At 46.1% G+C, this 25,940-nt stretch overlaps 2 protein-coding genes across 3 annotated transcripts in view; one reads left to right on the forward strand and one right to left on the reverse strand.

Annotated features, from left to right (window-relative positions):
• The window catches only part of vwa8 (von Willebrand factor A domain containing 8), a 402,749-nt gene extending 387,230 nt beyond the window's left edge, over positions 1 to 15,519 (reverse strand). Inside the window, exons 1-2 of one of the 2 annotated variants that reach the window (XM_068040239.1) lie at positions 15,271 to 15,519; positions 13,588 to 13,665 (exon numbers count right to left, since the gene is read on the reverse strand). In XM_068040239.1, the coding sequence (XP_067896340.1) occupies positions 13,588 to 13,665; positions 15,271 to 15,412 (220 nt within the window). In that variant the 5' untranslated portion in view covers positions 15,413 to 15,519. Of the gene's footprint in view, positions 1 to 5,083; positions 5,150 to 13,587; positions 13,666 to 15,270 lie in introns of those variants that run through there. The other variant, XM_068040240.1, reaches the window with a different exon arrangement.
• Positions 15,520 to 15,549: 30 nt separating this feature from the next.
• Positions 15,550 to 22,514, forward strand: LOC137374337 (major centromere autoantigen B-like). The gene is made up of 2 exons (XM_068040241.1): positions 15,550 to 15,639; positions 21,581 to 22,514. The coding sequence occupies exon 2, from the start codon at positions 21,656 to 21,658 to the stop codon at positions 22,373 to 22,375; it is 720 nt and encodes a 239-aa protein (XP_067896342.1). The 5' UTR covers positions 15,550 to 15,639; positions 21,581 to 21,655; the 3' UTR covers positions 22,376 to 22,514.
• The last annotated feature ends 3,426 nt before the right edge of the window (positions 22,515 to 25,940 follow it).

A 25,940-nucleotide genomic window follows, 5' to 3' on the forward strand; every position in this document is an offset into this window, starting at 1 on the left:
TTTAAAAATGGTGCCAGACTCTCCCGAGGTATCAACTGGGGCATGGACCTCTGACTGTCAGATGCAAAGTCTGTTAGTGCTTCTGTCAGCTACTCGGGCACTTGTGTGCTATGTTCACCAGGTTCCGTGCCCAGAGCTAAACTCGCGTGCACACCCACCAAGATGCATGAATCTGCGCTGGTGGAGGACGATGATGGACCCTGGGAAGCTGCTTCCTCACCCTCAGAGGTAGCAGGATCCGCAGAATTTTCCACCGGTGTCCAATTTGGCACAGCCTGTCCTGCATGACAGAACAAAGACATGCACAGTTCAATGCATGACTGGCAGCCCTTGAAAAATGGTGTCTGACCCTGCCGAGATGTCAAATGATGCCGTGTTCCCCCGCCTCTGGGCCCGACTCTGACCATGCAATTGGTTGGAGGTCACGCTCATTAGACTTAATTGGCCAGCCGCTGCTGAATCGCGTGCGGTCAGCCACTCCTTCCCCCGACGTGGCTTACGCCCAACACCGCACCTGATGGTGGGACCAGCCCAGTGTTCAAAACATAAAATTCAGCCCTCAGTGTCTCTTTCTGAGCTTAGTGCACATTCTGAAATTTGAAGAACACAGCATAAAAGTATTGTGTAATTAATCAACATTCTCTCTCTCAATATGGAGTCCGTTTGAAAAAAAAGCACAGCACAGTTTTTGAAAAAATAATTTTACCTGAATTAAGATTTCAAAATTTGCCCTTCAGCTTTCCTTCAAATAATTTTGAAAAACATTTGAGGAGAAACTACTCAAAGCAATTTAGACAATTCAAGTTGCTTAATTCAAATTAAGAGTTGACCGTACATATGGAATAATTAACATGCAAAATATCTGAAAGGAACAGGGTCCCAACTGATTTTTTTCTATTTGGCCCACAAGTTGCAGTTCAAATGTTGCTCCATAGTTTTCTCACCAATCACCCTGAGAGCAAGGAACAGAAAAGTGGAGGACCTCGTCTTATACCATCACAAGGCAGCCCTTCAGAAGTCAACCAAGGAGCAACAATAATGGAAGGACGTTAAGGGTACAACTGGCAGGGGTAGTGCCTGAACAGAAAACAAGGGAAAAAAGTAAAATGTATTCCTCAACTGCAAAACTGATTAAGTCAGTATTTACACATCATCGACAATATTGTAAGGAGCTCAACAAATCACTTTGAATATTGACTAAACTTTGGACTTTTTGCTGAAGAGCTAAGAAGCAGTCATTTTCAAAACACATCTCTGCCTCTGATGCGGGATTTGGTTACGAAGTTTGTCCGCTTGTTATTGAATTGACAGCATTGTCACATAAATACTGTATTCAAATCTGAAAAAACATGCAGGAAGAAACAGTAAAAATTAGATGATTACTTTCCTGGTAGCATCATGAATGAAGTGGCCACAAGCCGCATGTACAGGAAAAATCGAATGTCCATTTCCGTTCTCTGCTTATTTGACAGCACTATAATCCCAAATGTTCACTATTCCTACTCCCAATCACTACCATACACCCCCCCAATCCCCACCCTCGCCATGCTCAGCTTGTGATCCTGTTCACAATCTCTACCCCACAGTACACGTGTGGTCCTATAGAGAAACACTATGCCCCCAGTCCAACCCCAGCATGTGAACCTGTTCACAATCTCTAGGCCCCAGCCCAACTCCAGCATGTGAACCTGTCCGCAATCACTAAGGCCCCCAGCTCAACCCCAGCATGTGAACCTGTTCACAATCACTAGGCCCCAGCCCATCCCCAGCATGTGAACCTGTTGACAATCACTAGGCCTCAGCCCATCCCCAGCATATGAACCTGTTCGCAAGCACTAGGCCCCAGCCCATCCCCAGCTTGTCAGCCTGTTCGCAATCACCAGGCCCCCAGCCCATCCCCAGCTTGTCAGCCTCTTCACAATCACTAGGCCCCCAGCCCAACGCCAGCATGTGAGCCTGTTCACAATCACTAGGCTCCCAGCCCATCCCCAGCATATGAACCTGTTCACAATCACTGGGTCCCCAGCCCAACCCCAGCATGTTAACCTGTTCAAAATCACTAGGCCCCAGCCCATCCCCAGCATATGAAACTGTTCACAATCACTAGGCCCAAGCCGAACCCCAGCATGTCAGCCTGTTCACAATCACTAGGCCCCCAGCCCAACACCAGCTTGTGAACCTGTTCACAATCACTAGGCCCCAGCCCATCCCCAGCATGTGAGCCTGTTCACAATCACTAGGCCCCAGCCCAACCCCAGCATGTGAACCTGTTCACAATCACTAGGCCCCAGCCCATCCCCAGCATGTGATCCTGTTCACAATCACTAGGCCCCAGTCCATCCCCAGCATGTGAGCCTGTTCACAATCACTAGGCCCCAGCCCAACCCCAGCATGTGAGCCTGTTCACAATCACTAGGCCCCAGCCGAACCCCAGCATGTGAACCTGTTCACAATCACGAGCCCCCAGCCCAACCCCAGCACATGAACCTGTTCACAATCACTAGGCCCCAGCCCAACATCAGCTTGTGACCTTGTTCACAATCACTGTGCTCCAGCCAAACCCCAGCATGTCAGCCTGTTCGCAATCACGAGGCCCCAGCCCAACCCCAGCAAATGAACCTGTTCACAATCGCTAGGTCCCAAACCCATCCCCAGCATGTGAACCTGTTCACAATCACCAGGCCCCCAGCCCAACCACAGCTTGTCAGTCTGTTCACAATCACTAGGCCCCAGCCCATCCTCAGCTTGTGACCTTGTTCACAATCACTAGGCCCCAACCCATCCCCAGCATGTGAGTCTGTTCACAATCTCTAGGCCCCAGCCCATCCCCAGCTTGTGACCTTGTTCACAATCACTAGGCCCCAGCCCATCCCCAGCATGAGAGTCTGTTCACAATCACTAGGCCCCCAGCCCATCCCCAGCATGTGAGCCTGTTCGCAATCACTAAGCCCCCAGCCCATCCCCAGCTTGTCAGCCTGTTCACAATCACTAGGCCCCCAGCCCAACACCAGCATGTGAGCTTGTTCACAATCACTAGGCCCCAGCCCAACACAGCTTGTGACCTTGTTCACAATCACTGGACCCCAGCCCATCCCCAGCATGTGAGCCTGTTCGCAATCACTAAGCCCCCAGCCCAACACCAGCTTGTGAGCCTGTTCACAATCACTAGGCCCCAGCCCATCCCCAGCATGTGAGCCTGTTCGCAATCACTAAGCCCCCAGCCCAACACCAGCTTGTGAGCCTGTTCGCAATCACTAGGCCCCCAGCCCACCAGCTTGTCAGCCTGTTCACAATCACTAGGCCCCAGCCCATCCCCAGCATGTGAACCTGTTCAAAATCACTAGGCCCCAGCCCATCCCCAGCATGTGAACCTGTTCGCAATCACTAGGCCCCCAGCCCAACCCCAGCATATGAACCTGTTCACAATCAGTAGGCCCCAGCCCAACACCAGCATGTGAACCTGTTCACAATCACTAGGCCCCCAGCCCAACACCAACTTGTCAGCCTGTTCACAATCACTAGGCCCCAGCCCAACCCCAGCATGTGAACCTGTTCACAATCACTAGGCCCCAGCCCAACACCAGCATGTGAGCCTGTTCACAATCACTAGGCCCCAGCCCAACCCCAGCATGTGAACCTGTTCACAATCACCAGGCCCCCAGCCCTACCACAGCTTGTCAGTCTGTTCACAATCACTAGGCCCCAGCCCATCCTCAGCTTGTGACCTTGTTCACAATCACTAGGCCCCAACCCATCCCCAGCATGTGAGTCTGTTCACAATCTCTAGGCCCCAGCCCATCCCCAGCTTGTGACCTTGTTCACAATCACTAGGCCCCAGCCCATCCCCAGCATGTGAGCCTGTTCGCAATCACTAAGCCCCCAGCCCATCCCCACTTGTCAGCCTGTTCACAATCACTAGGCCCCCAGCCCAACACCAGCATGTGAGCTTGTTCACAATCACTAGGCCCCCAGCCCATCCCCAGCATATGAACCTGTTCACAATCACTAGGCCCCAGCCCAACACAGCTTGTGACCTTGTTCACAATCACTGGACCCCAGCCCATCCCCAGCATGTGAGCCTGTTCGCAATCACTAAGCCCCCAGCCCAACACCAGCTTGTGAACCTGTTCAAAATCACTAGGCCCCAGCCCATCCCCAGCATGTGAACCTGTTCGCAATCACTAGGCCCCCAGCCCAACCCCAGCATATGAACCTGTTCACAATCAGTAGGCCCCAGCCCAACACCAGCATGTGAACCTGTTCACAATCACTAGGCCCCCAGCCCAACACCAGCATGTGAGCCTGTTCACAATCACTAGGCCCCAGCCCAACCCCAGCATGTGAACCTGTTCACAATCACTAGGCCCCCAGCCCAACCACAGCTTGTCAGTCTGTTCACAATCACTAGGCCCCAGCCCATCCTCAGCTTGTGACCTTGTTCACAATCACTAGGCCCCAACCCATCCCCAGCATGTGAGTCTGTTCACAATCTCTAGGCCCCAGCCCATCCCCAGCTTGTGACCTTGTTCACAATCACTAGGCCCCAGCCCATCCCTAGCATGAGAGTCTGTTCACAATCACTAGGCCCCCAGCCCAACACCAGCTTGTCAGCCTGTTCACAATCACTAACCCACAGACCATCTCCTGCTTGTGATCCTGTTCACAATCACTAGCCCCCAAGGCCACCTCCTGCTTGTGATCCTGTTCACAATCACTAGCCCCCAAGGCCACCTCCTGCTTGTGATCCTGTTCACAGTCACTCGTCCCCAGCCCACTCCTCCATCTGTATTACTTTCATAATTACTATTCACTGACACTGTCCCCATTTTGCACTCCTGTTCACAATCACCATCTACTGCTCTAAGTACATGCAATGTCGACACTGAGTAAGGATCAGATTAACACTGCAAATTCTCCCTTGACACCCCGCCCTCTGCGACTCTCAAGTCAGATAGCCAATACTGGTTATCTACCTTCACTTATGACGAATGGTTGCTGAGCTGAAGTATGTGAAATGATACCTGAGTGAGAGTTACCACTTTTAGCATGCAGCAGGCATACAGGAACATTAAAAGGAAATCACCTTGTCTTCTTGTGGCTTTGATCTCTATCTCCTTCTTACATAAGTTATCAAAGCTACGTCAATCCTGCGGCATAACCTTTGGCCCATATATTTAGTGGTTGAATGTCCACTGGTTTGACAACACTGTTAAACTACCAGGGTACACCAAGTACACAGTAAACCCAACCTGAAGACCAGCAGACTCAAAAGCAAAGTTTCTATTATCAAAAAGCAAGGCTACTTTGATTATAAATTAACAAAAGATTAAAAGTGATAGCTGCTTAAATAATAAATGATTGTTTTTCTATCAAGCAACACTGTAATAACAAATCTTGTTCAGCAGAAGACTGCCGACGTCATTGCAAAAGGAAAGCAAACAATATTTGTGGGATTTAGATCATTGTCTGGTCGGTTGATGTATGTAGAATGCATTTCAATAAGCTGACACTAAAGCAGCATGACATCAAAGAACCAAAATTTATTACCAAAACAGTTAAACTGTATCAATAACCTCTCCAATTTCATATTGCCAAAATAATCAAACTGACAATTATCAACCCAATGTTATTTTACTAAAACAATCCTTGGCAAAACCCAATTTTAAATGATGGGAAACAAGCTTCCTAAACATATCACAGAGGAGGGTACAACGTTGCATGTTTTGGTTTTGAAGGGGGCGGGGGTGGTTGTGGAGAACACATTACACAAACAGCAGAAACTTTGGCCTGATCAGTCTGGACCAACTGATTAACCATTTAGTCCTTTAGCAGCCACAATGTAGATTATGGCCTGTTCAAAGATGAAAATGTCTCAGTATAACAACTTGCATTTATATTGCATCATTAACATTGCAAAGCATCCCAAGGCACTTCATAGGAACAGTATCAGCCAAAATGTGACACCGAGCCAAATAATTATTTGAATGAGAAAATATTGCAGGTGTCACAAGAGTTTTGTATTTTTTATTTGAAAGCTTAGAATTCTGTATGTTTTAAAAACTGAGAAAAATGATTTTCTGTGAACACTGAATGCTGAAACTTGGTGTTTGAACTGAGTGGAACAGACTGGAAGACACCTGTTCCACGCAGCAGCAAGGGAAATGGCAGGTCCAATGACTTGTTTATAGCGTTTCAGTTTCATTTTTGCATTGCGAAGGCCAGTAAGCTGGGCAGGCAGGAGGTAGAACAAAATGGCTGGGACCTATTTTTTGGCAGACCAGATAAAAAGATCTCTCCCTGAAAAAGGTTTGCCAGTCTTGTAAAAATGAATTCTACATTTGAGGTGGTGGTTGTGGTCTGCCTGGAGAGAGAAAAAAAGACCCATGGAGAGAAAAAGACCCAGGAAAAGAGGAGTTGCTACTCTCTGTGGAGAAAGGCTCCTTTGCTGAGAGGAAGCCCTGCATTTTGAAAGGTAGCAAATTCCTATTGCCTCCAGTTTCTGAAAGATCTCTCGCTCATGAGAGATTCCTGTTGCCTCTTATGTTTTGGGAGATCTGTGGAGATGTGGAACGAGAAAAGATAGTGCACTCCTCCCACCTTGGGTCATAACACCAGAATCGTACTTTTCCAGCAACCTAGGAAGCATCTCATTAGGACCGGATGACTTTCCTACTTGTAGCGCTGCCAACCTTATAAGTGCCTCCTTTTTATTTTTATCTTATCCAATATCACTCCTACCTCCTCCATTACTGATACATTGGCAGCATCCTCTTCTTTGGTGAAGTCAGATGCAAAGTAATATTCATTTGATATCTCAGCCATGCCCTGTGCCTCCACAAGATTTCCTTTTTGGTCCTTAAATCAGCCCCACCCTTCCTTTGAATTTACTTTTACTCTTTATAGGTTTAGGAAATAGCTTAGTGAACCCTCATACTCCTACCTTATGCCTTATTTCGTTTTCCAGTTTTCCTCTTCACCTTCTATATTCGGCTATTAATATTCATTCATGGGATGTGGACATCGCTATCTAGGCCAGCATTTATTGCCCATCCCTAATTGCCCTTGAGAAGGTGGTGGTGAGCTGCCTTCTTGAACCAATGCAGTCCATGCAGGGTAGGTATATCCACAGTGATATAAGGAAGGGAGTTCCAGGATTTTGACCCAGCGACAGTGAAGGAATGGCGATTTAGTTCCAAGTCAGGATGGTGTGTGGCATGGAGGGGAACTTGCAGGTGGTGGTGTTTCCATGCATTTGCTGCCCTTGTCCTTCTAGGTGGTAGAGGTCACAGGTTTGGAAAGTGCTGTTTAAGGAGCTTTAAGGTGTTGCTACAGTGCATCTTGTAGATGGTACACACTGCTGCCACTGTGCGTCGGTGCTGGAGGGAGTGACTGTTTGTGGATGGGGTGCCAATGAAGGAGACTGCTTTGTCCTGGATGGTGTCGAGCTTCTTGAGTATTGTTGGAACTGCACCCATCCAGACATGTGGAGAGTAGTCCATCAACTGTTTAACTGGATGATCTTTGTTTCCACTCCATCTGGATCAGATCTCCTTTCATCTCGCTGAAAGTAGTCCTCCTCCAGTTGGGTCACTAAACTTTTGATTGTTCCTTGTCCTTTGTTAAAATGACCCTAAACTTCATCATGAATTTTTGTAGCACTAAAGGAGACCATTCGACCCATCACAACTGCATCAGTTCTCTGAAAGCTTTCCCATTCGCCTGCTCTTTTCTACTAACTTCTTTAAAAAATGATTTCAAATACTTTTCATTTCCCTTTTGAAAGATGTTACGGATTCTGCTTGTTTCTGGTCAGGCATTCCATGTCCTAATGACCTGGACAATTTGTTCCAGGAGGTAGTCACACCTCATAAGATAGGGTCTTCTGATTTGGTCAGTGGTCAGGGACAGGAGGGTGCACTGCGAGTAAAGCAGGTAAGGCGATCAAGAAGGTAGGAGGAGCCTCGGCCCTTGCAATTTTCCAATAGGTTTGAGGTTCTTTCAGCTTGTATGAATGAGAGTGGGGGGCTGCAGGGTGGATAAGCAAACTGGTGATGGTATCATGGTACAGGATGCTATTCGGGGGTGGGGGGGGGGGGGTGGGGAATTGATAAAAAAGGAAAAAATAGAATGAGTAAACTAGCCAGTAACATAAAAACAGATCGTAAGAGCTTTTATAGGTATATCAAAAGGAAGGGAGCAGCCACAGTAGACATTGGTCCCTTGGAAGCAGAGACAGGAGAAATTATCATGGGGAAGGAGGAAATGGCAAAATATTGAACAAATATCTTGTGTCTGTCTTCAGAGTAGAAGGCACAAGATCCATACCAGAAATAGGCAGTAACCTAGGGGCTAAAATGTGAGGAAATTAAGGAAATTCATATCAGCAGAGAAAAAGTATTGGAGAAACTTAAGGGATTAAAATCTGTCAAGTCTCCAAGACCTGATGGCCAACATCCTCAGGTTCCAAAAGAGATAGCTGCAGATATAGTGGATGCGCTAGCTATGATTTTCCAAAATTCCTTCGATTCGGGAGTGGTCCCATCAGATTGGAAGTTGGCAAATGCTACATCGCCTAGCAAATTGCTCAGTTGTAGCAAACAGTGAGAAAGAAATGCAAGAATCAAACAAACAGGATAATGATGAGGATTGTCAGAGGATACAGCAGGATATAGATCGGTTGGCGACTTGGGTGGAGAAATGGCAGATGGAGTTTAATCTGGACAAATGTGAGGTAATGCATTTTGGAAGGTCTAATGCAGGTGGGAGGTATAAAGTAAATGACAGAACCCTTAGGAGTATTGACAGGCAGAGAGATCTGGGTGTACAGGTCCACAGGTCACTGAAAGTGGCAACGCAGGTGGATAAGGTAATCAAGAAGGCATACGGCATGCTTGCCTTCATCGGTCGGGGCACTGAGTATAAAAATTGGCAAGTCATGTTGCAGCTGTACAGAACCTTAGTTAGGCCACACTTAGAATATTGCGTGCAATTCTGGTCGCCACACTACCAGAAGGACGTGGAGGCTTTGGAGAGGGTACAGAGGAGGTTTACCAGGATGTTGCCTGGTCTGGAGGGCATTAGCTATGAGGAGAGGTTGGAAAAACTCATATTGTTTTCACTGGAACGACGGAGGTGGAGGGGCGACATGATAGAGGTTTACAAAGTTATGAGCGGCATGGACAGAGTGGATAGTCAGAAGCTTTTTCCCCGGGTGGAAGAGTCAGTTACTAGGGGACATCGGTTTAAGGTGCGAGGGGCAAAGTTTAGAGGGGATGTGTGAGGCAAATCTTTTTACACAGAGGGTGGTGAGTGCCTGGAACTTGCTGCCAGGGGAGGTGGTGGAAGCAGATACGATAGCGACGTTTAAGAGACATCCTGACAAATACATGAATAGGAAGGGAATAGAGGGATATGGGCCCCGGAAGTGCAGAAGGTGTTAGTTTAGGCAGGCATCAAGATCGGAGCAGGCTTGGAGGGCCGAATGGCCTGTTCCTGTGCTGTACTGTTCTTTGATGGACCACTCGGATGCGACTTGGGCATCGAATCAGAGCACATCAAAGGAACACTCGGTACTTATTACACTAATGAGAAGGCATTTGGATATTTTCAGCAGTGTATCATAGAATCATAGATAGGTTATGGCACAGAAGGAGGCCACTTGGCCCATCATGTCTGCGCTAGCAAAAAAAGCCACCCAGCCTAATCCCGGTTTTCAGCATTTGGTCTGTAGCCCTGCAGGTTACAGCACTCCAGGTCCACATCCGGGGACCTTTTAAATGAGATGAGGTTTTCTGCCTCTCCCACCCTTTCAATCAGCAAGTTCCAGACCCCCACCACCCTATGGGTGAAAATAAAATCCTCATCTCCCCTCTCATATTTCTACCAATCACTTTACATCTATGCCCCCTAGTTACTGACCTCTCTGCTAAGGTAAACAGGCCCTTCCCATCCACTCCATCTAGGTTCCTTACAATTTTGTACAACTCAATCAAATCTCCCCTCAGCCTCCTCTGTTCCAAGAAGAACAACCCCAGCCTATCCAATCTTTCCTCATAGCTGCAATTTTCCAGTCCTGGCAACATCCTCACAAATCTCCTCTGTACCCGCTCTAGTGCAATTACATCCTTTCTGTAAGGAGATGACCAGAACTGCACACTGTACTCATGTTGTGGCCTAACTAATGTTTGATATAGTTCCAGCATAACCTCTCTACTCCTTTATTCTATGCCTCGGATAATAAAGGAAAGTATTCCATATGCCTTCTCCTAGTCCATTGATATTTTCCAGCAGTCAACAGCTATCCTCCTCGCTATCAACCACACGGCCAATTTTTATGTCTGCAAACTTCTTGATTATTCTCCCCTACATTTATGTCCAAATTGTTAATATATAATACAAAAATCAGGGGATCTAGTACTGAACCCTCTGGAACACCATTGGAAACAGCCTTCCAGTCAGAAAAACACCCTCCCCTGAGCAATTTTGTATCCAGCTGGCTACATTCCCCTGGATCCCATAGGTGTTTACTTTTTTTTAAACCAGTCTGCCATGTTGAACCTTGTCAAAAGCCTTATTAAAATCTATGTAGGCCACATCAACTGCACTACCCTCATCAAACCTCCTTGTTACTTCCTCAAAAAATTCAATCAAGTTAGCCAGACACGACTTCCCTTAACAAATCCATGCTTGATTAATCTGTGCCTTTCTAAGTTTATCTTGTGTTTCAGAATAGATTCCAATAATTTGCCCACTACCATGTTAGACTGACTGGCCTGTAATTATTCAGTCTATCCCTCGCTCCCTTTTTAAAAAAAGGTACAATGTTAGCACTTCTCCAATCCTCCGGCAGCACACCTGTAACTAGGGAGGACTGGAAAATGATGGCCAGAGCATCCGCTATTTCCTTCCTGGCTTCTTTTAACAGCGTGGGGTCCATTTCATCTGGCCCTGGTGATCTATCCACTTTCAAGGATGATAATCCCATTAATACTTCCTCTCTCCCTATGTTTATCACATTCAATATTTCACACTCCTCCCCCCCTTAACTACAATATCTGCATCGAGCCCCTCTTTTGTGAAGACGTTTGCAAAGTATTCATTAAGAACCATACTTGAATTATCCGCCTATACACACAGGTTACCTTTGTGGTCTTTTATGGGCCCTACTCTTTCCTTAGTTATTTTCTTACTCAATATATTGATAAAACATCTTTGGGTTCTCTTTGATTTTACTTTCCAATATTCTTTCATGCTCTCTCTTTGCTTTCCTAATTTCCTTTTTGATTTCACCCCTCCACTTTCTATACTCCTCTTGGCTTTCTTTAGTATCGAGTTCTCAGTGTCGAACATAAGCTTTCCTTTTCTGCCTTATCATACCCTGTAAGCTCCTTGACATCCGGGGGCTCTAGATTTGGCCGACCCACCTTTTTTCTTTGTGGGAACATGTTTACTTTGAACCCCTTGGATCTCCCCTTTGAATACCTCCCACTGCTCCAACACTGATTTACCTTCAAGTAGCTGTTTCCAGTCCAATTTTGTGAAATCACTCCTGAGCTTAGTAAAATTGGACTTACCCCAATTTAGAACTTTAACTCCTGTTCTATCTTTGTCCTTTTCCATAATTATATTAAAAAATAACTGAATTATGATCACTACCACCAAAATGCTCTCCCACTGCCACTCCTTCCACCTGCCCAGCTTCATTACCAAGTCCAGAACCATGCCCTCTCTACATATTGGCCAAAACATTCTCCTGAAGGCACCTGAACATTTCTGTTCCCTCCATTCTTTTCACACTAACTTTCATCTATGAAAGATGATGGATACGCAGCAAACAATCCATTTAAGTGGGGTGTCTTCTCTTGGTGCACCTTTGTTGATGGCTGTGAAACCCAATCCTTGAGGCAGGTTCTGCCACAAGAACTACACGTGAAGATACCAAGTGACGCTGTGAGTTGCTTTTGACATTGGCGTCTGTTGCCAAGCTGTCCCGGTTAATATTGGGGTAGTTAAAATCCCCTATTGCCCTACTGGTATTGCACTTCTCTGGGATTTGCCTACATATCTGCTCTTCTATCTCCCTCTGACTGTTCGAGGGTCTATAGTCCCAATACTGTGACTGCCCCTTATTTGTTCCTAAGTTCAATCCATATGGCCTCAATTGATGATCCTTCTAACATATCATCCCCCCTCACAACAGTAATTGCTTCTCTAACCAAAACTGCCAACCCCTCCCACCTTTTTATCCCCCTTTCTATCTTGTCTGAAAACCCTGTAACCAGGAACGTTGAGCTGCCATTCCTGTCCCTCTTTAAGCCATGTTTCTGTAATAGCTATGATATCATACTGCCACTTTTCTATCTGTACCCCCGGCTCATCTGCTTTATTTGCTATACTCCTTGCATTGAAATATATACCCTTGAGCACTGCCAAACTTTGTTTTTTATTTTCTATCCTTTGTTTCCTCTGCCTTCCCGACTCACTCACTAATTTTCTGCCTTCGAATTCCAATTTTGCCCCATCTGAGTTTACCCTCAGGTTCCCATCCCCACCTGCCAAACTAGTTTAAACCCTGCCCAACAGCACTAATAAACCTCCCAGCAAGGATATCGGTTCCAGCCCGCTTGAGGTGCAAACCGTCCAGCTTGTACAGGTTCCACCTCCCCCAGAACCAGTCCCAATGCCCAAGGAATCTAAAGCCCTCCGTCCTGCAGCATCTCTCCAGCCACGCATTCATCAGCTCTAACCTCCTATTTCTATGCTCACTAGCACGTGGCACTGGGAGTATTCCAGAGGTTATTACCACTGAGATAATGCTTTTTAATATCTTACCTAGCTCTCTCAAATCTGCTTTCAGGACCTCATCCCTCTTTCTACCAATGTCGTTGGTACCAATGTGGACCACAACCTCTGACTGTTCACCCTCCCCGTTAAGAATGTCCTGCAGTCGCTCTGTGACATCATTGACCCTGGCACCAGGATACAGAGTTTAATTCAGTGGATTATCACCTTGGATCGGACAGCAGGATAAGAAGGTACCTGTAAATGGCTGTTTCTCTCACTAACTGGTAAGGACTGTTACCAAATTTAAAAGAGTTGTACCAGTCTGGTCAAGCAGCGGCCGGACATAGTTATACTCACAGATTCCCATCACCTCGAAGGATGCAGGCAGCAGGTGCATGGGAACACCATTACCTCCAAGTTGCCCTCCAAGTCACACACCATCCCGACTTGGACATATATCACAATTCCCAAATCCTGGAACTCCCTGCTCAGCAGCACTATGGGATCTACCCACCACATGGACTGCAGTGGTTCAAGGCAACAGCCCAGCATCTTCTCAAGAGCCACTAGCACTGGACAATAAATGCAAACCTTCCAGGTAATACCCACATACTGAGATCCATTTTACAAAAAAATTATTCACAATCCAAGCAACAAAACAGTTCCTTAATAACTAATATCATTTGTCATTGAAATCAATTCTCCTTGAAGCCTTCCATACTTTCACAGTCCCAACCGGAGTCATTTATTAGCATACAAACCAGAAAAATATTTATAATTGAAAGGAAAAAAAGTTTTACTTACTGTGTTTCAAGGGGACCAGTTCAGGGTTTTTAGGCTGCTTCAGCTTAAATTGAACATCTCCAATGCTAATTGTGTCGCCTACAAATTTAAAAATAGGCAGGGTAAATCTTGACATTTTCAAACATCTTGCCACTTCAGTTAGCTGCATTATAGATTGAAAAGCATCCCATACTAGTCACAGTGATACAACTGCAGCATACAACACCTAAATACCACCATGCAGGCCTTTGTCACTGCACTTCACTTTTCTGAAACCTTCATACCACATCTTGTCATTCCAGTCGTAGATTATTCCAAAGGGTCACATCTGCTTTAAATTATTCACCGGTCATCAGTAACAGAACACAAAACAGCAAAACAGCAGTTGACAAGCTCAACCCCTGACTGTATTTTTCTGCAGCAGCACATTTATTTAAAATTTGTGATTTGAACTTAATACATTAAGTTGCCAAGGTCATACATTGAGTTTATCCTTCCTGACAACCTGTGTCAACTCATCACCCTACGGATAAAGAAGTACTTCAAGCAAGAAGGAAATACAGAAATGAGACAGACAGCAAGAAAAGAGATAAAGACTTTCGAAAAGAGGTACAGAGACAGAAAGAAATATATACAGACACAACCTCGGGATGTCTCAAAGCTACACAGCCAGTGAAGCTTTAATGTAGAATCACAGGATATGAGCAATTCTCATCCTTCTGCCCTCACATATCAAAGCATTTCTGAGTTAATTTTCTGTCCTCCATCTTACACCTCTTTAAGGCATCCCCCGCTACCCCCCACTTCCCCTCAACACTGAGTTTCATCCTTATTGCTCTCCTTTGCATTGCCTCTGGTGTCTGGATACCTCTTCATGTGCAGTCCACAGTCCAGTGCCCAATGAGGTCTTTGATTATTGTTCATTTGCTAATTTTTCAGGAGTGGTGCCAGACAGCTGCCGGGGGGGGGCGTGTATCGGGCAGAGTAGGGAGCGATTCGAGCAGGGGTGTCGGGCAGGGGGGGGAGGATTGTCTGGAGGAAAGGGGAGTATCTGGGGGAGGGGTATCTGGGGTGGTGGTTTTGGGGGGGGGGGAAATGACTGCAGGGGTTGCTTTTTGGGGAGGGTGTCCAAGGGTGTTTTTTTGGGAGGGGTGTTTTAGGTTGCGGAATGGTTATTTTGGGGAGTTCTCGAGGGTTGCTATTTGGCAAAGGTGTTTTTGTGCAGAGAACGTCTGGGTGGGGGGCAGCTTTCGGAGGGTGGGTTGGACGTCTGGAAAGCTTTTTTGGCAGGCAGGTGCAATTGGGCGGATGGGAGTCCAGGGGTGTCTTTGGGATGGAAGGTAGTCTGGGGGAGGTGTTTTTGGAGAGAGGGGAATCCGGGGGCTGTTTTGGGGGGGGGGTTGTTCTTGTGGGAGGGGGGGATGACTGGTGGGTTTACTTTTTGGGAAGAGATGTTCTTGGGAGTGTGGAGCATCTGGAATGGTGTTTTTGGAGATGTGGTCTTTTTGGGCAGAGATTATCTAAATGTTTGTGGGATGGGGTGGGGGCTGTTTGGGGGAGCGTTTGAGGGGGATGTGAATGTGGGCGTGAATTTGGAGGGAGGTTTGGTGCGGGGTTAAGGGGGTGTTTGAGGGGGGGGTTCTGGGGTGCAGTTAGGGGGTTGCGGCGTCGCTCAAAGTCACCAGAGAAAAAGAAATGCCGCACCTGCCGCTGTCGCCAGCCGCCTGATCCGGAGGGAGCTCCGGAGCCCGGCTCCGCCTAACGGCCGCACCACAATGTTCCTGAGTCTCCGCAGGGCCGCGGCTCCACCGCCGCCTCTCCCTAACAGCAGCAGCCGGGACTGCATGCTGCTCCGCCGGCGAAGGGAGAGAAAGATGCGTTCGCTGCTCGTCCTCTTGCCGGGGGAAGATCTGGCCGGCGGACCTGGTCTGGTGCATCGCCCAATAGCGTCCGGCGGAGGAGGAGCTGTGAGTGTCACCGGGGGGGGAGGCCGAGTGTTGGCGGAGCCGGTCACCGGGGGGGAGGCCGAGTGTCGGCGGGGCCGGTCACCGGGGGGGAGGCCGAGTGTCGGCGGTGAGTTTACAGATAGTCCGGGTACGCCGAGCCCGGCCTGCAGTCACTCTGGAGCCAGTGGATTTACTAGGAGAAAAACAGAAAATGCTGGAAATATTCTCAGGTCAGCCAGAAACTTTGGAGAGAGAAACCGAGTCAATGATGATCCTTCATCAGAAGTGGAAAATGTTAAAGATGTTATAGGTTTTAGGGAAGGGAAGGGGGGGGATGTAGGAGAGATTAGTTGACAAAGGGGATGGTGGTGGAAGACAAAAAGATGGAAATGGAATAAGAAACAAAAGATGAGTTTAAAGAACAAGAACAAAGAAAATTACAACACAGGAACAGGCCCTTCGGCCCTCCAAGCCTGCGCCGAGAGGGGGTGTAAATGGGAATAGCAGAATCATTAACAGCTGCTGCCCAAAAGAATGGGAGTGGTGGTTAAGATCTAAATTTGTTATACCCAGTGTTAAGGCCAGAAGGCTGTAAGGTACCTCATCGAAACATAAGGTGCTGTTTCTCGAGGTTACTTTGAGCTTCATTGGAACAGAGTGGGAGTGGAGCAGTGGTTAGCACCGCAGCCTCACAGCTCTAGCAACCCGGGTTCAATTCTGGGTACTGCCTGTGTGTAGTTTGCAAATTCTCCCTGTGTCTGTGTGGGTTTCCTCCCACAGCCAAAAAAAGACTTGCAGGTTGATAGGTGAATTGGCCATTATAAATTGTCACTAGTATAGGTAGGTGGTAGGGGAATATAGGGACAGATGAGGATGTTTGGTAGGAATATGGGATTAGTGTAGGATTAGTATAAATGGGTGGTTAATGGTCGGCACAGACTCAGTGGGCCGAAGGGCCTGTTTCAGTGCTGTATATCTAAATCTAAAAAATCAGAGAATTAAAATGACAGATGTCTGGAAGCTCAGGGTTACATTTGTAGACTGAACAGAGATGTTTCACAAAGTGGTTACCCAATCTGCGTTTATTTCTCCCGATGGAGGAGACCACATTTGTGAGCAGTGAATACAGTATACTGCTGCTATACGATTCTGAACTTAGTTTTAGGTAATGAAGCTGGGCAGGTGGAAGGAGTGGCTGTGGGAAAGCATTTTGGTCGTAGTGATCCTAATTCAGTTACTTTTAACATAATTATGAAAAAGGACAGAGATAGAACAGGAGTTAAAGTTCTAAATTGGGGTAAGGCCAATTCTACTAAGCTGAGGAGTGACTTAGCTAAAGTGGACTGGAAACAGCTACTTGAAGGTAAATCAGTGTGAGAGCAGTGGGAGGCATTCAAAGGGGAGATTCATGGGGTTCAGAGTAAACATGTTCCCACAAAGAAAAAGGATGGGACGACCAAATCTAGAGCTCCCGGATGTCAAGGAGCTTACAGGGTATGATAAGGCAGAAAAGGAAAGCTTATGTCAGACACCGAGAACTCAATACTACAGAAAGCCGAGAGGAGTATAGAATGTGGAGGGGTGAAATCAAAAAGGAAATTAGGTGAGAAAATAGAAGGCGTGAAAGCATATTGGCAAGTAAAATTAAGGAGACTCCAAAGATGTTTTATCAATACATTAAGAGTAAGAGGATAACTAAGGAAAGAGTACGGCCCATAAAAGACCAAAAAGGTAACCCATGTGTATAGGCGGATGACGCGAGTATGGTTCTTAATGTGTACTTTGCGTCTGTCTTCACAAAAGACAGGACAATGCAAGCATTGTAGTTAAAGAGGAGGAATGTGAAATATTGGATGTGACAAATATAGGGAGAGAGGAAGTATTAATGGGATTAATAGCCTTGAAAGTGGATAAATCACCAGGACCAGATAAAATATACCCCAGACTGTTAAAAGAAGCCAGGGAGGAAATAGCAGATGCTCTGATCATCATTTTCCAATTCTCACTGGATATAGGTGTGGTGTCGGAGGATTGGAGAATGCTAACATTGTAGTAACATTTCCAGTTCTAATGAAGGGGCGCAGACCTGAAACGATAACTCTGTTTCTCTCCACACAGGTGCTGCTTGACCTGCTCAGTATTTCCAGCACCTTCGTTTCTCATTGATAACATTGTACCTTTGTTTAAAAAGGGAGCGAGGGATAGACTGAATAAACACAGGCCAATCAGTCTAACTGGGCTAGTGGGCAAATTATTGGAATCAATTCTGAGAGACAGGATAAACTTTCACTTAGAAAGGCACTGATTAATCAAGGACAGTCAGCATGAATTTGTTAAGGAAAGATCGTGCCTGACCAACTTGAATGAATTTTTAGAGGAGGTAACAAGGAGGCTTGACATGGGCAGCGCAGTTGATGCGGTCTACATGGATTTTAGCAAGGCTTTTGACAAGGTCCCACATGGCAGACTAGTTTTTTAAAAAAAAGCCCATGGGATCCGGGGGAATGTTGCAGTAAGCTGGATACTAAATTGACTCAGTGGCAGGAAACAAATGGTAATTGTTGACGGATGTTTATACGACCGGAAGACTTTTTCCAGTGTGGTTCCACAGGGCTCAGTACTAGGTCCCCTGCTTTTTGGGGTATATATTAATGATTTGGACTTAAATGTAGGAGGCATGATCAAGAAGTTTGCAGGCAACACAAAAATTGGCCACGTGGTTGACAGTGAGGGAGGGAAGCTGTAGACTGCAGGAAGATATCAATGGACTGGTCAGATGGGCAGAAAAGTGGCAAATGGAGTTCAGCCCTGAGAAATGTGAAGCAATGCATTTGGGGAGGTCAAACAAAGGCAAAGGATTACACAATAAATGGGAAGATACTTAGAGTTGTAGAGGAAGTGAGGGACGTTGGAGTGCATATCTACAGATCCCTGAAGGTAGCAGGACAGGTCGATAAGGTGGTTAGAAAAGCATAGGGAATACTTTCCTTTATTAACCAAGGCATAGGATATAAGAGCAGGGAGGTTAAGTTGGAGCTATATAAAACAGTTAGGCCACAACTTGAGTACTGTGTGCAGTTCTGGTCAACTCATTACAGAAAGGATGTAATTGCACTAGAGAGAGTACAGAGGAGATTTACGAGGATGTTGCCAGGACTGGAAAAATGCAGCTATGAGGAAAGATTGGATCGGCTGGGGTTGTTCTCCTTGGAACAGAGAAGGCTGAGGGGGGGATCTGATTGAAATGTACAAGGTTGCGAGAGGCCTGGATAAAGTGGATGGCAAAGACTATTTCTCTTTGCAGAGGGGTCAGTGATTGGGGGCATAGATTTGAAGTGATTGGTAGAAGAATTAGTCAGAGATGAGGAAAAGACTTTTCACGTGGGGGGTCTGGAACTTGCTGCCTGAAAGGATAGTAGAGGCAGAAACCCTCAGCTAATTTAAAAGGCGACTGGCTATGCATTTGAATTCTCATAACCTCCAGGGATATGGCCTAAGTGCTAGAAAATGGGATTAGGCTGGGTGATTTGTTTTGCGTTAGGCACAGATACGATAGGCAGTGTGGCCTCCTTCTGTGCCATAAATTTTTCTACATTTTTTAATGATTCAAAGTATCTGAAGAGGAGGAATGGGGGGAGTGGCAGTATCTGAACTGCTGCTTCAGCGGGCCGGTACATACATGATGTGTCGAATGGCCTGCTTCTGTGCTGTAATGATTCAATGATTCTTTGAAATTGAAAGAAATACATGTAAATCGCTGATTCACCTGCAAGGACCTTGGATGGTGAGAATAGAGGAGGTAAAAGGCCAGGTTTTGCATCCCCTGCGCTTGCATGGAAAGGTGCCTTTGGAGGGGGAGGGGAGGGGACATTAGGGGTGATTGAGGAGTGGATCAGGGTGTTGTGGAAGGAATGGTCCCTTCGGAATGCTGAGAGAGGAGCATGTGTTTGATGGTGGCATTATGCTGGAGGTGGTGGAAGTAGCAGAGAATGGTTTATTGAATGTGGAGGCTGGTGGGGTGAAAGGAGAGGAGAGGGGAACCCTATCATGGTTCTGGGAGGGTGGGGAAGGGATGAGAACAGAAGTGTGAGAAATGGAACAAACGCAGTCAAGGTCTCTGTCAACCACAATGTGGCCGGGGGTGGGAGGGATCCTTGGAGACATATCAGAAGCACGATTATGGAAGATTGCATCATCAGAGCAGATGCAACAGAGACAGAGAAACTGGGAGAATAGATAGAGTCCTTACAGGAAGGAGGGAGGAAGTACAGTCGAGGTAGCTGTGCAAGACAGTGGGCTTCGAGTGAATATTGGTTGGTAGCCTATCCTGAAGAAAGACAGTATTTTGGGGGTACTTTGGGATCCGGGCAGAGGTCACTGAGTGCACAGTGGTGTCAGGGCTGGTGTCATGGCACGGTTGGGTTGGGGCTAGGGTCATGGAGGATGTGATGCCTCAGTGCTGGGTCACTGAGGTATGGTGGGGTCAGGGCTGGGGTCACTGAGGGTGCGATGGGGTCACTGAGGGTGCGGTGGGGTCATGGCTGAGGTGACTGCGCGATAAGGTCAGGGCTGGGGTCACGGCGCAGCGGAGTCGGGGTTTGGGTCATTGATTGCGCAGTGGGGTCAGGACCTGAGTCACTGAGATTACAGGGGAGTGGGGGGTTTGGGTCAGTCTGGAGTCACTGAGTGTACAATGGGATCAGAGCTGCATTCACTGAGGGCATGGTGAGGTTGGGGATGGGGTCACGGCTGGAGGAGTCAGGGGTTGGAGGTCACAGTGTACGGTGGGGTCAGGACCAGGGTCATTACTGGGGGTGCAGTGTGATCATGGCTAGGGTCACTGTGGGCATGGTGGGATCAGAACCAGGGTCACTGAGGGTATGGTGGGGTCAGGGCTGAGGTCATAGGGCATGGTGGTGTCGGGGCTGGGGTCACTGAGGCGCGGTCAGGTAGGCTCAGTAAGTGTGATGTGGGGCGGGGGTCACGACTTTGTGGACTTGGTGTCACTGAGGGCGTGGTGGGGTCAGGGCTGGAGTCGCTGAGGGCGTGGTGGGGTCAGGGCTGGAGTCGCTGAGGGCGTGGTGGTGGGGTCAGGGCTGGGGTCAGTGCAGCAGAGTTGAGGTTAGGATCACAGAGGTGCAATGGGGTCAAGACCGGGGTCACAGAGTATGGTGGGGTCATGGCTGGGGGTTCACTGAGGGCGGAGTGGGGTGGGGGCTGGTGTCACTGAGGGAACGGTGGGGTCAGGGCTGGGGTCACACTACACCTTCCTGGAGTGAAGTTTGGACCAATAGTTACAGAGAATTTTTCTAAATTTTTTTGGAAGCAATGCAGCAATAGAGAGTCATAGAGTTATACAGTACAGAAACAGGCCCTTCGGCCATAGTGTCTGTGCCAGCCATCAAGCACCTAATTATTCTGATCCCATTTTCTAGCACTTGGCCCATAGCCTTGTATGCTATGGCGTTTCAAGTGCTCATCTAAATACTTCTTAAATGTTGTGAGGGTTCCTGCCTCTACCACCTCTTCAGGCAGTGCGTTCCAGATTCCAACCACCCTCTGGGTGAAAAACTTTTTCCTCAAATCCCCTCTAAACCTCCTGCACCTTACCTTAAATCTATCCTCCCTGGTTATTGACCCCTCTGCTAAGGGAAAAAGTTTCTTCCTATCTATCCTATCAATGCCCCTCATAATTATGTATACCTCAATCATGTTCCCCCTCAGTCTTCTCTGCTCTCAGGAAAATAATCCTCGCCTTTTCAGTCTCTTCATAGTTGAAATGCTCCAGCCCAGGCAACATCCTGGTGAATCTCCTCTGCACCACCTCCAGTGCAATCACATCCTTCCTATAGTGTGGTGCCCAGAACTGTACACAGTACTCCAGCTGTGGCCTAACTAGCATTTTATACAACCACACTCTAGTTCTCTTAATTTGAATTGTCTGTTAATCTGAATCAAAATTTCCCGAATAGCTTGTATTAAAAATGCTTAATTTTAGTTATTGATTAATTTGAATTCCTGTCACGACTGGATCCTGATCAATGATATATATTGCTTAATTCAATTAGCCACCTGGTCAAAATCAAGTCATTGAAGAAACATTGTCCCTTCTGCTAGAGTGGAGACTGAGCAGCTTTGCAAGCATGACTGGCCAGAAGTACAAGACCCTTACGATTGAGGAAAAATACAAGATTATCAAATACGTGGAGGAGCACCCTGAAAAGATGAAGAAAGTGGTGGCACAGAAATTTAACATCCCTCCAGCCACCCTCTCAACCTACCTGAAAAACAGAGAGAGAATCACTGCTGACCACCAGCAGAACTTTTCCAGCCAGAGAAAGCGGATGCGCACTTCAGCCTTTCCCGATGTTGAATCAGCTTTGCTGGGCTGGTTCAAGCAGGTCAGAACGGCTAATCTTCCAGGCCTGTCTGACCTCATCCTGCTGGAGAAAGCAAACGAATTGGCCGAGGAATTCGGAAGCGATCATGTTTCAGCATCGTGGATCAGCCGGTTCAAAAACCGGCATGCGATTAAGTCCAGGTCGCTACACAGTGGGCTGAGTGAGTGTTCTGGTGCTAGTAAGGAAGTCAGCAAGACTGGTTCCCTGGGAGACACTAAGATTGCTGGTGCTGCTGGCACTGAAAGTAAGCAAGAGATCAAAGCTAGCAGATCTAGCGAGCAGGCACCAGCCCCCACCACGGCCATGGCATCCAGTTCTGTGCAGTTGCTGAGGAAGTGGCTGGCAACTAAGCCAGCTGTCCCGCTGGAACTTTTCTCTGCGCTGAATAAAATTGAGACTTTTGTGGAGGAATGTGCAGTGGGCAAGAAGCAAAAGCCAAGCACAGAGAACTTTACAAAATGATTTGACTTCGCATTGTGTTGTTTGTACAGTTTTCAAGTTTTGTTCATGAATTTCGGTCATTGCTTTGATGTTTAGTGCAACTTCTTGATGTTTTGTTGGACTGTGCCATTAAAATTCCTTAATTTACACCACTGGATAATGCAAACTATTTTCAAGAAAAAAATGACAATTAAGATGAATATTCTATTTATGTGAATCTGTCACTGAAATCAACTGTTACCTTGTTTTAAAACAGTTTGTATGGTTCTGGACCCATCCCCATTTATGTTGGTACTCTTCTACAAAGTTGATGCTCTCCATCCCCTTGTCCTCCTTGCCTCAAATCATCTTCCTTTCTTCTCAGATAGTAGCATCTCCACTTTGACATCTATCAAACAGTGGGTACAGGTCCTACATCGTCCCATCACTTTCTCACAACCTCTGTCTCTGTACCTCCATACTTGTTAAACTTGACTTCACATAATTTAGGCTGACACTTTGGTGTAGTACTGTGGGGAGATGCTGTCTAATTTAAAAGTCTTGAGTTGCTAAGTGGCCTTCTGTTATGTTCTGATATTTTCATCCTCTGATTTTCATCTACAACTACTTTATCTATCCAGTGACTTTAAGCAGCCTTCGCAGTTCTTGTGCATCACAGCATTTTGTCAGCCTGGTTCTATTTTTGACTCCCTTTAAGCAGCTGCATCTTGTTAAATGGCTGTTGCAGTCCTTTAAAAGCTGCAGTCGCACCAGAATTACTGCATGCCCCACCCTGCAGTGCAAGTTCACAGAATTGGACTCAATCCATGCTGGTTAATAAGAGGTAATCCAGAAATTGGGGTTCTGTGCAATTGGATAGATACAAGTCTTGTACTGTGTCAATCTGCATGCCTTGGCACACGTTGTGGAGATTTGAAAAGGGATGTAGATTCACTGTAAATAATTTTAAAGGGCCAAGTTCCAGCAAGTGGAAAAGAAAGACAGACTTGCATTTCTTTAGCACCTTTCACAATCTTAGGACATCTCAGAGCCCTTCACAGGTAATAAAGTACTTTTTGAACTGTTGCCACTGTTGTAGGTAATGCGGCAGCCAATTTGCACACAGCAAGCTCCCACTAATAGCAATATGATAATGATCAGATCATCTGTTTTTCATTGTTTCTTGAGGGATATATATTGGCCTCCCTGGTCTTCAAAATAGTGCCATGAGATCTTTTGCTTTCACCTGAGAGGGCAAAACAAAATTTGCCTGATCACCTGTGGGAGTGTGAGAGGAGTTTGCTGGAGATTTTTTTCCTTTAAATTGGCCAACAATTTTTTGCTTTTGTTTCCTCTTCCAGGAGATTGCGTAGCAGTAGGGGTAAGTGTGTTGGGCTGACTGGCTTGCACAGGTTGCACCATGTAGGACAGGGCAGGTTTGATGAACCGGCTGGTCTTGTCCTTTCTCGTATGCTTGGTGTCCTCTTGGTGATAAGACACATGGCTCCGAAGATCTCCCTGCTTTTGGCAGCTTTTAACATGAGTTGCAGAGACACCAATTGCCGCAAAGATGTCACTTCGGCAATGTGCCCATTTTATTGTAACATCTACCCTTCCTTAGTAAGCAGAAATCTAATATAAGAGATTGCTTTCTCCTGAGTACTCTCCAGAACCTAGTTCAGGTGGGTATTGTGAGGTCAGGCAGAGTTTCCTTCTTAATCACAACAGGATTAAAGCTGAATCTGCTATGTCTGTACATACTTATGCAGAGGCTGCTGGATAGGAATTAAGATTCCACCACCCACTAATACTGAGGTTAACAGTATCACCCCTACTGCTGCCCTAAGTGCAATCAGCTAGTTCCACAGTGGATGGAACCTGGCATCATTTTCAATACTTGGATCTAATTGAGGTGCTTAAGATGATTGGAGGAGTTGACGTTAGATAGATGGCGAGAAACTACTTCCAGATCAAGGGTGCCTAACCTTAAAATTAAAACTAGGCTATTCAAGGGCAATTTCCGGAAGCACTTCTTCACACACAGGGTAGTGGAAATCTGGAATTCTCGCCCTCAAAAAGTTGTTGAGGCTGGGGAATTGCAAAGTTCAAGACTGCGATTGATAGATTTTTGTTAAAGAAGGGTGTCAAGGATTGTGGAACCAAGGTTTTCCAATGCTGGCACAGGCACCAAGGGCTAAATTAAATGTCTTCCTTCTGTGCTGTACGATTCTATAATGTCCAAAATAAAATTATAATCAAAACTGGACAAAAGAAATTCAGAATAACATGACAAAATTTACCCAATTGTGTTTTGTGTCTTTTGATATCTTCCATAAACTTCCTAATCCGCAGCCTTAGCCTGTCTCAAAAGCCTGGGCTTCAGCTGGAGATTTGTACTTGGGAAAGTTCCAAGAGTTTTCAGTTATGTCTGTGCATTCTGGTCATGAGGGAAGAGCAAGCTAAGGTTGATTGGGTAAATAGACTAAAAGATATGTCGATAAATAGCTGGAAACATTTAAAGAAACAATTCAAAATGTACAACAAAAATACATTCCATTAAAAAACAAAAACTCAGCAAGATCCATCCCTGACTTACTAGGAGAGTTAAGGATAGTATTGGATTAAAAGAAATATAGGCTTATAACGTTGCAAAGAATAGTAGTAAGCCTGAGGATTGGGAGTGTTTTAGAAACCAGAAAAGGGCCACCAAAAACTTGATAAAGGAAAAAGAAGAAATTAGAGTAAACTAGCCAGGAATATAAAAACAAATTGTAAGAGGTTTTACTAATATACAAAAAGGAAAGTAGCTAAAGTAAACATTGGTCCCTTAGAGGCAGAGACAAGAGAAGCTATCATGGGAAATGAGGAAACAGCAGAGGCATTGAACAAATATTTTGTGTCTCTTCACAGTTGAAGACACAAGTTACATACCAGAAATAGTGGGTAACCAAGGGGCTAATAAGAGTGAGGAACTTAAGGTAATTAATATTGGAAGAGATAAAATATTGGAAAAACTTAACGGACTAAGATCTAACAAATCCCCAGGACCTGATGTCCTACATCCTAGGGTTCTAAAAGAGGTAGCTGCAGCGATAGTGGATACACTAGTTGGGTAGATAAAAAGGAATCAGTAGATGTAGTGTATTTGGATTTCCAAAAGGTATTCAATAGGTGCCACACAAAAGGTGAAGACACCAGATAAGAGCTAGTGGAGCTGGGGGTAATATATTGGCCTGGTTAGAGGATTGATTAATGGACAGGAAGCAAAGAATGGAGGTAAACAGCACATTTTGAAGTTGGTAGGCTGTAACTAGTGGAGCGTAGCAAGGATCAGTGCTGGTACCTCAGCTATTTACAATCTATGTTAATAACTTAGACGAAGAAACCAAGAATAATGTATCTAGGTTTGCTGATAGTACAATGCTAGGTGGATAGGTAAGCTGTGAGGAGGACACAAACAGGCTGCAAAGAGATATAGACAGGTTAAATGAGTGGGCAACAAGGTGGCAGTTGGAGTATAATGGGTATATGGGTAAGTGTGAGGTTATTCACTTTAGTAGTAAGAATAGAAGTATTTTTTAAAAGGGTTGGAACTTGTAAATGTTGA

The sequence above is a fragment of the Heterodontus francisci genome, chromosome 10, assembly GCF_036365525.1.
Source record: "Heterodontus francisci isolate sHetFra1 chromosome 10, sHetFra1.hap1, whole genome shotgun sequence".
In the NCBI taxonomy this organism is placed as follows: Eukaryota; Metazoa; Chordata; class Chondrichthyes; order Heterodontiformes; family Heterodontidae; genus Heterodontus; species Heterodontus francisci.

Coding starts and splice junctions, on each gene's coding strand:
- LOC137374337 (XM_068040241.1), top strand. CDS start 21,656: ATGACTGGCCAGAAGTACAAGACCCTTACGATTGAGGAAAAATACAAG.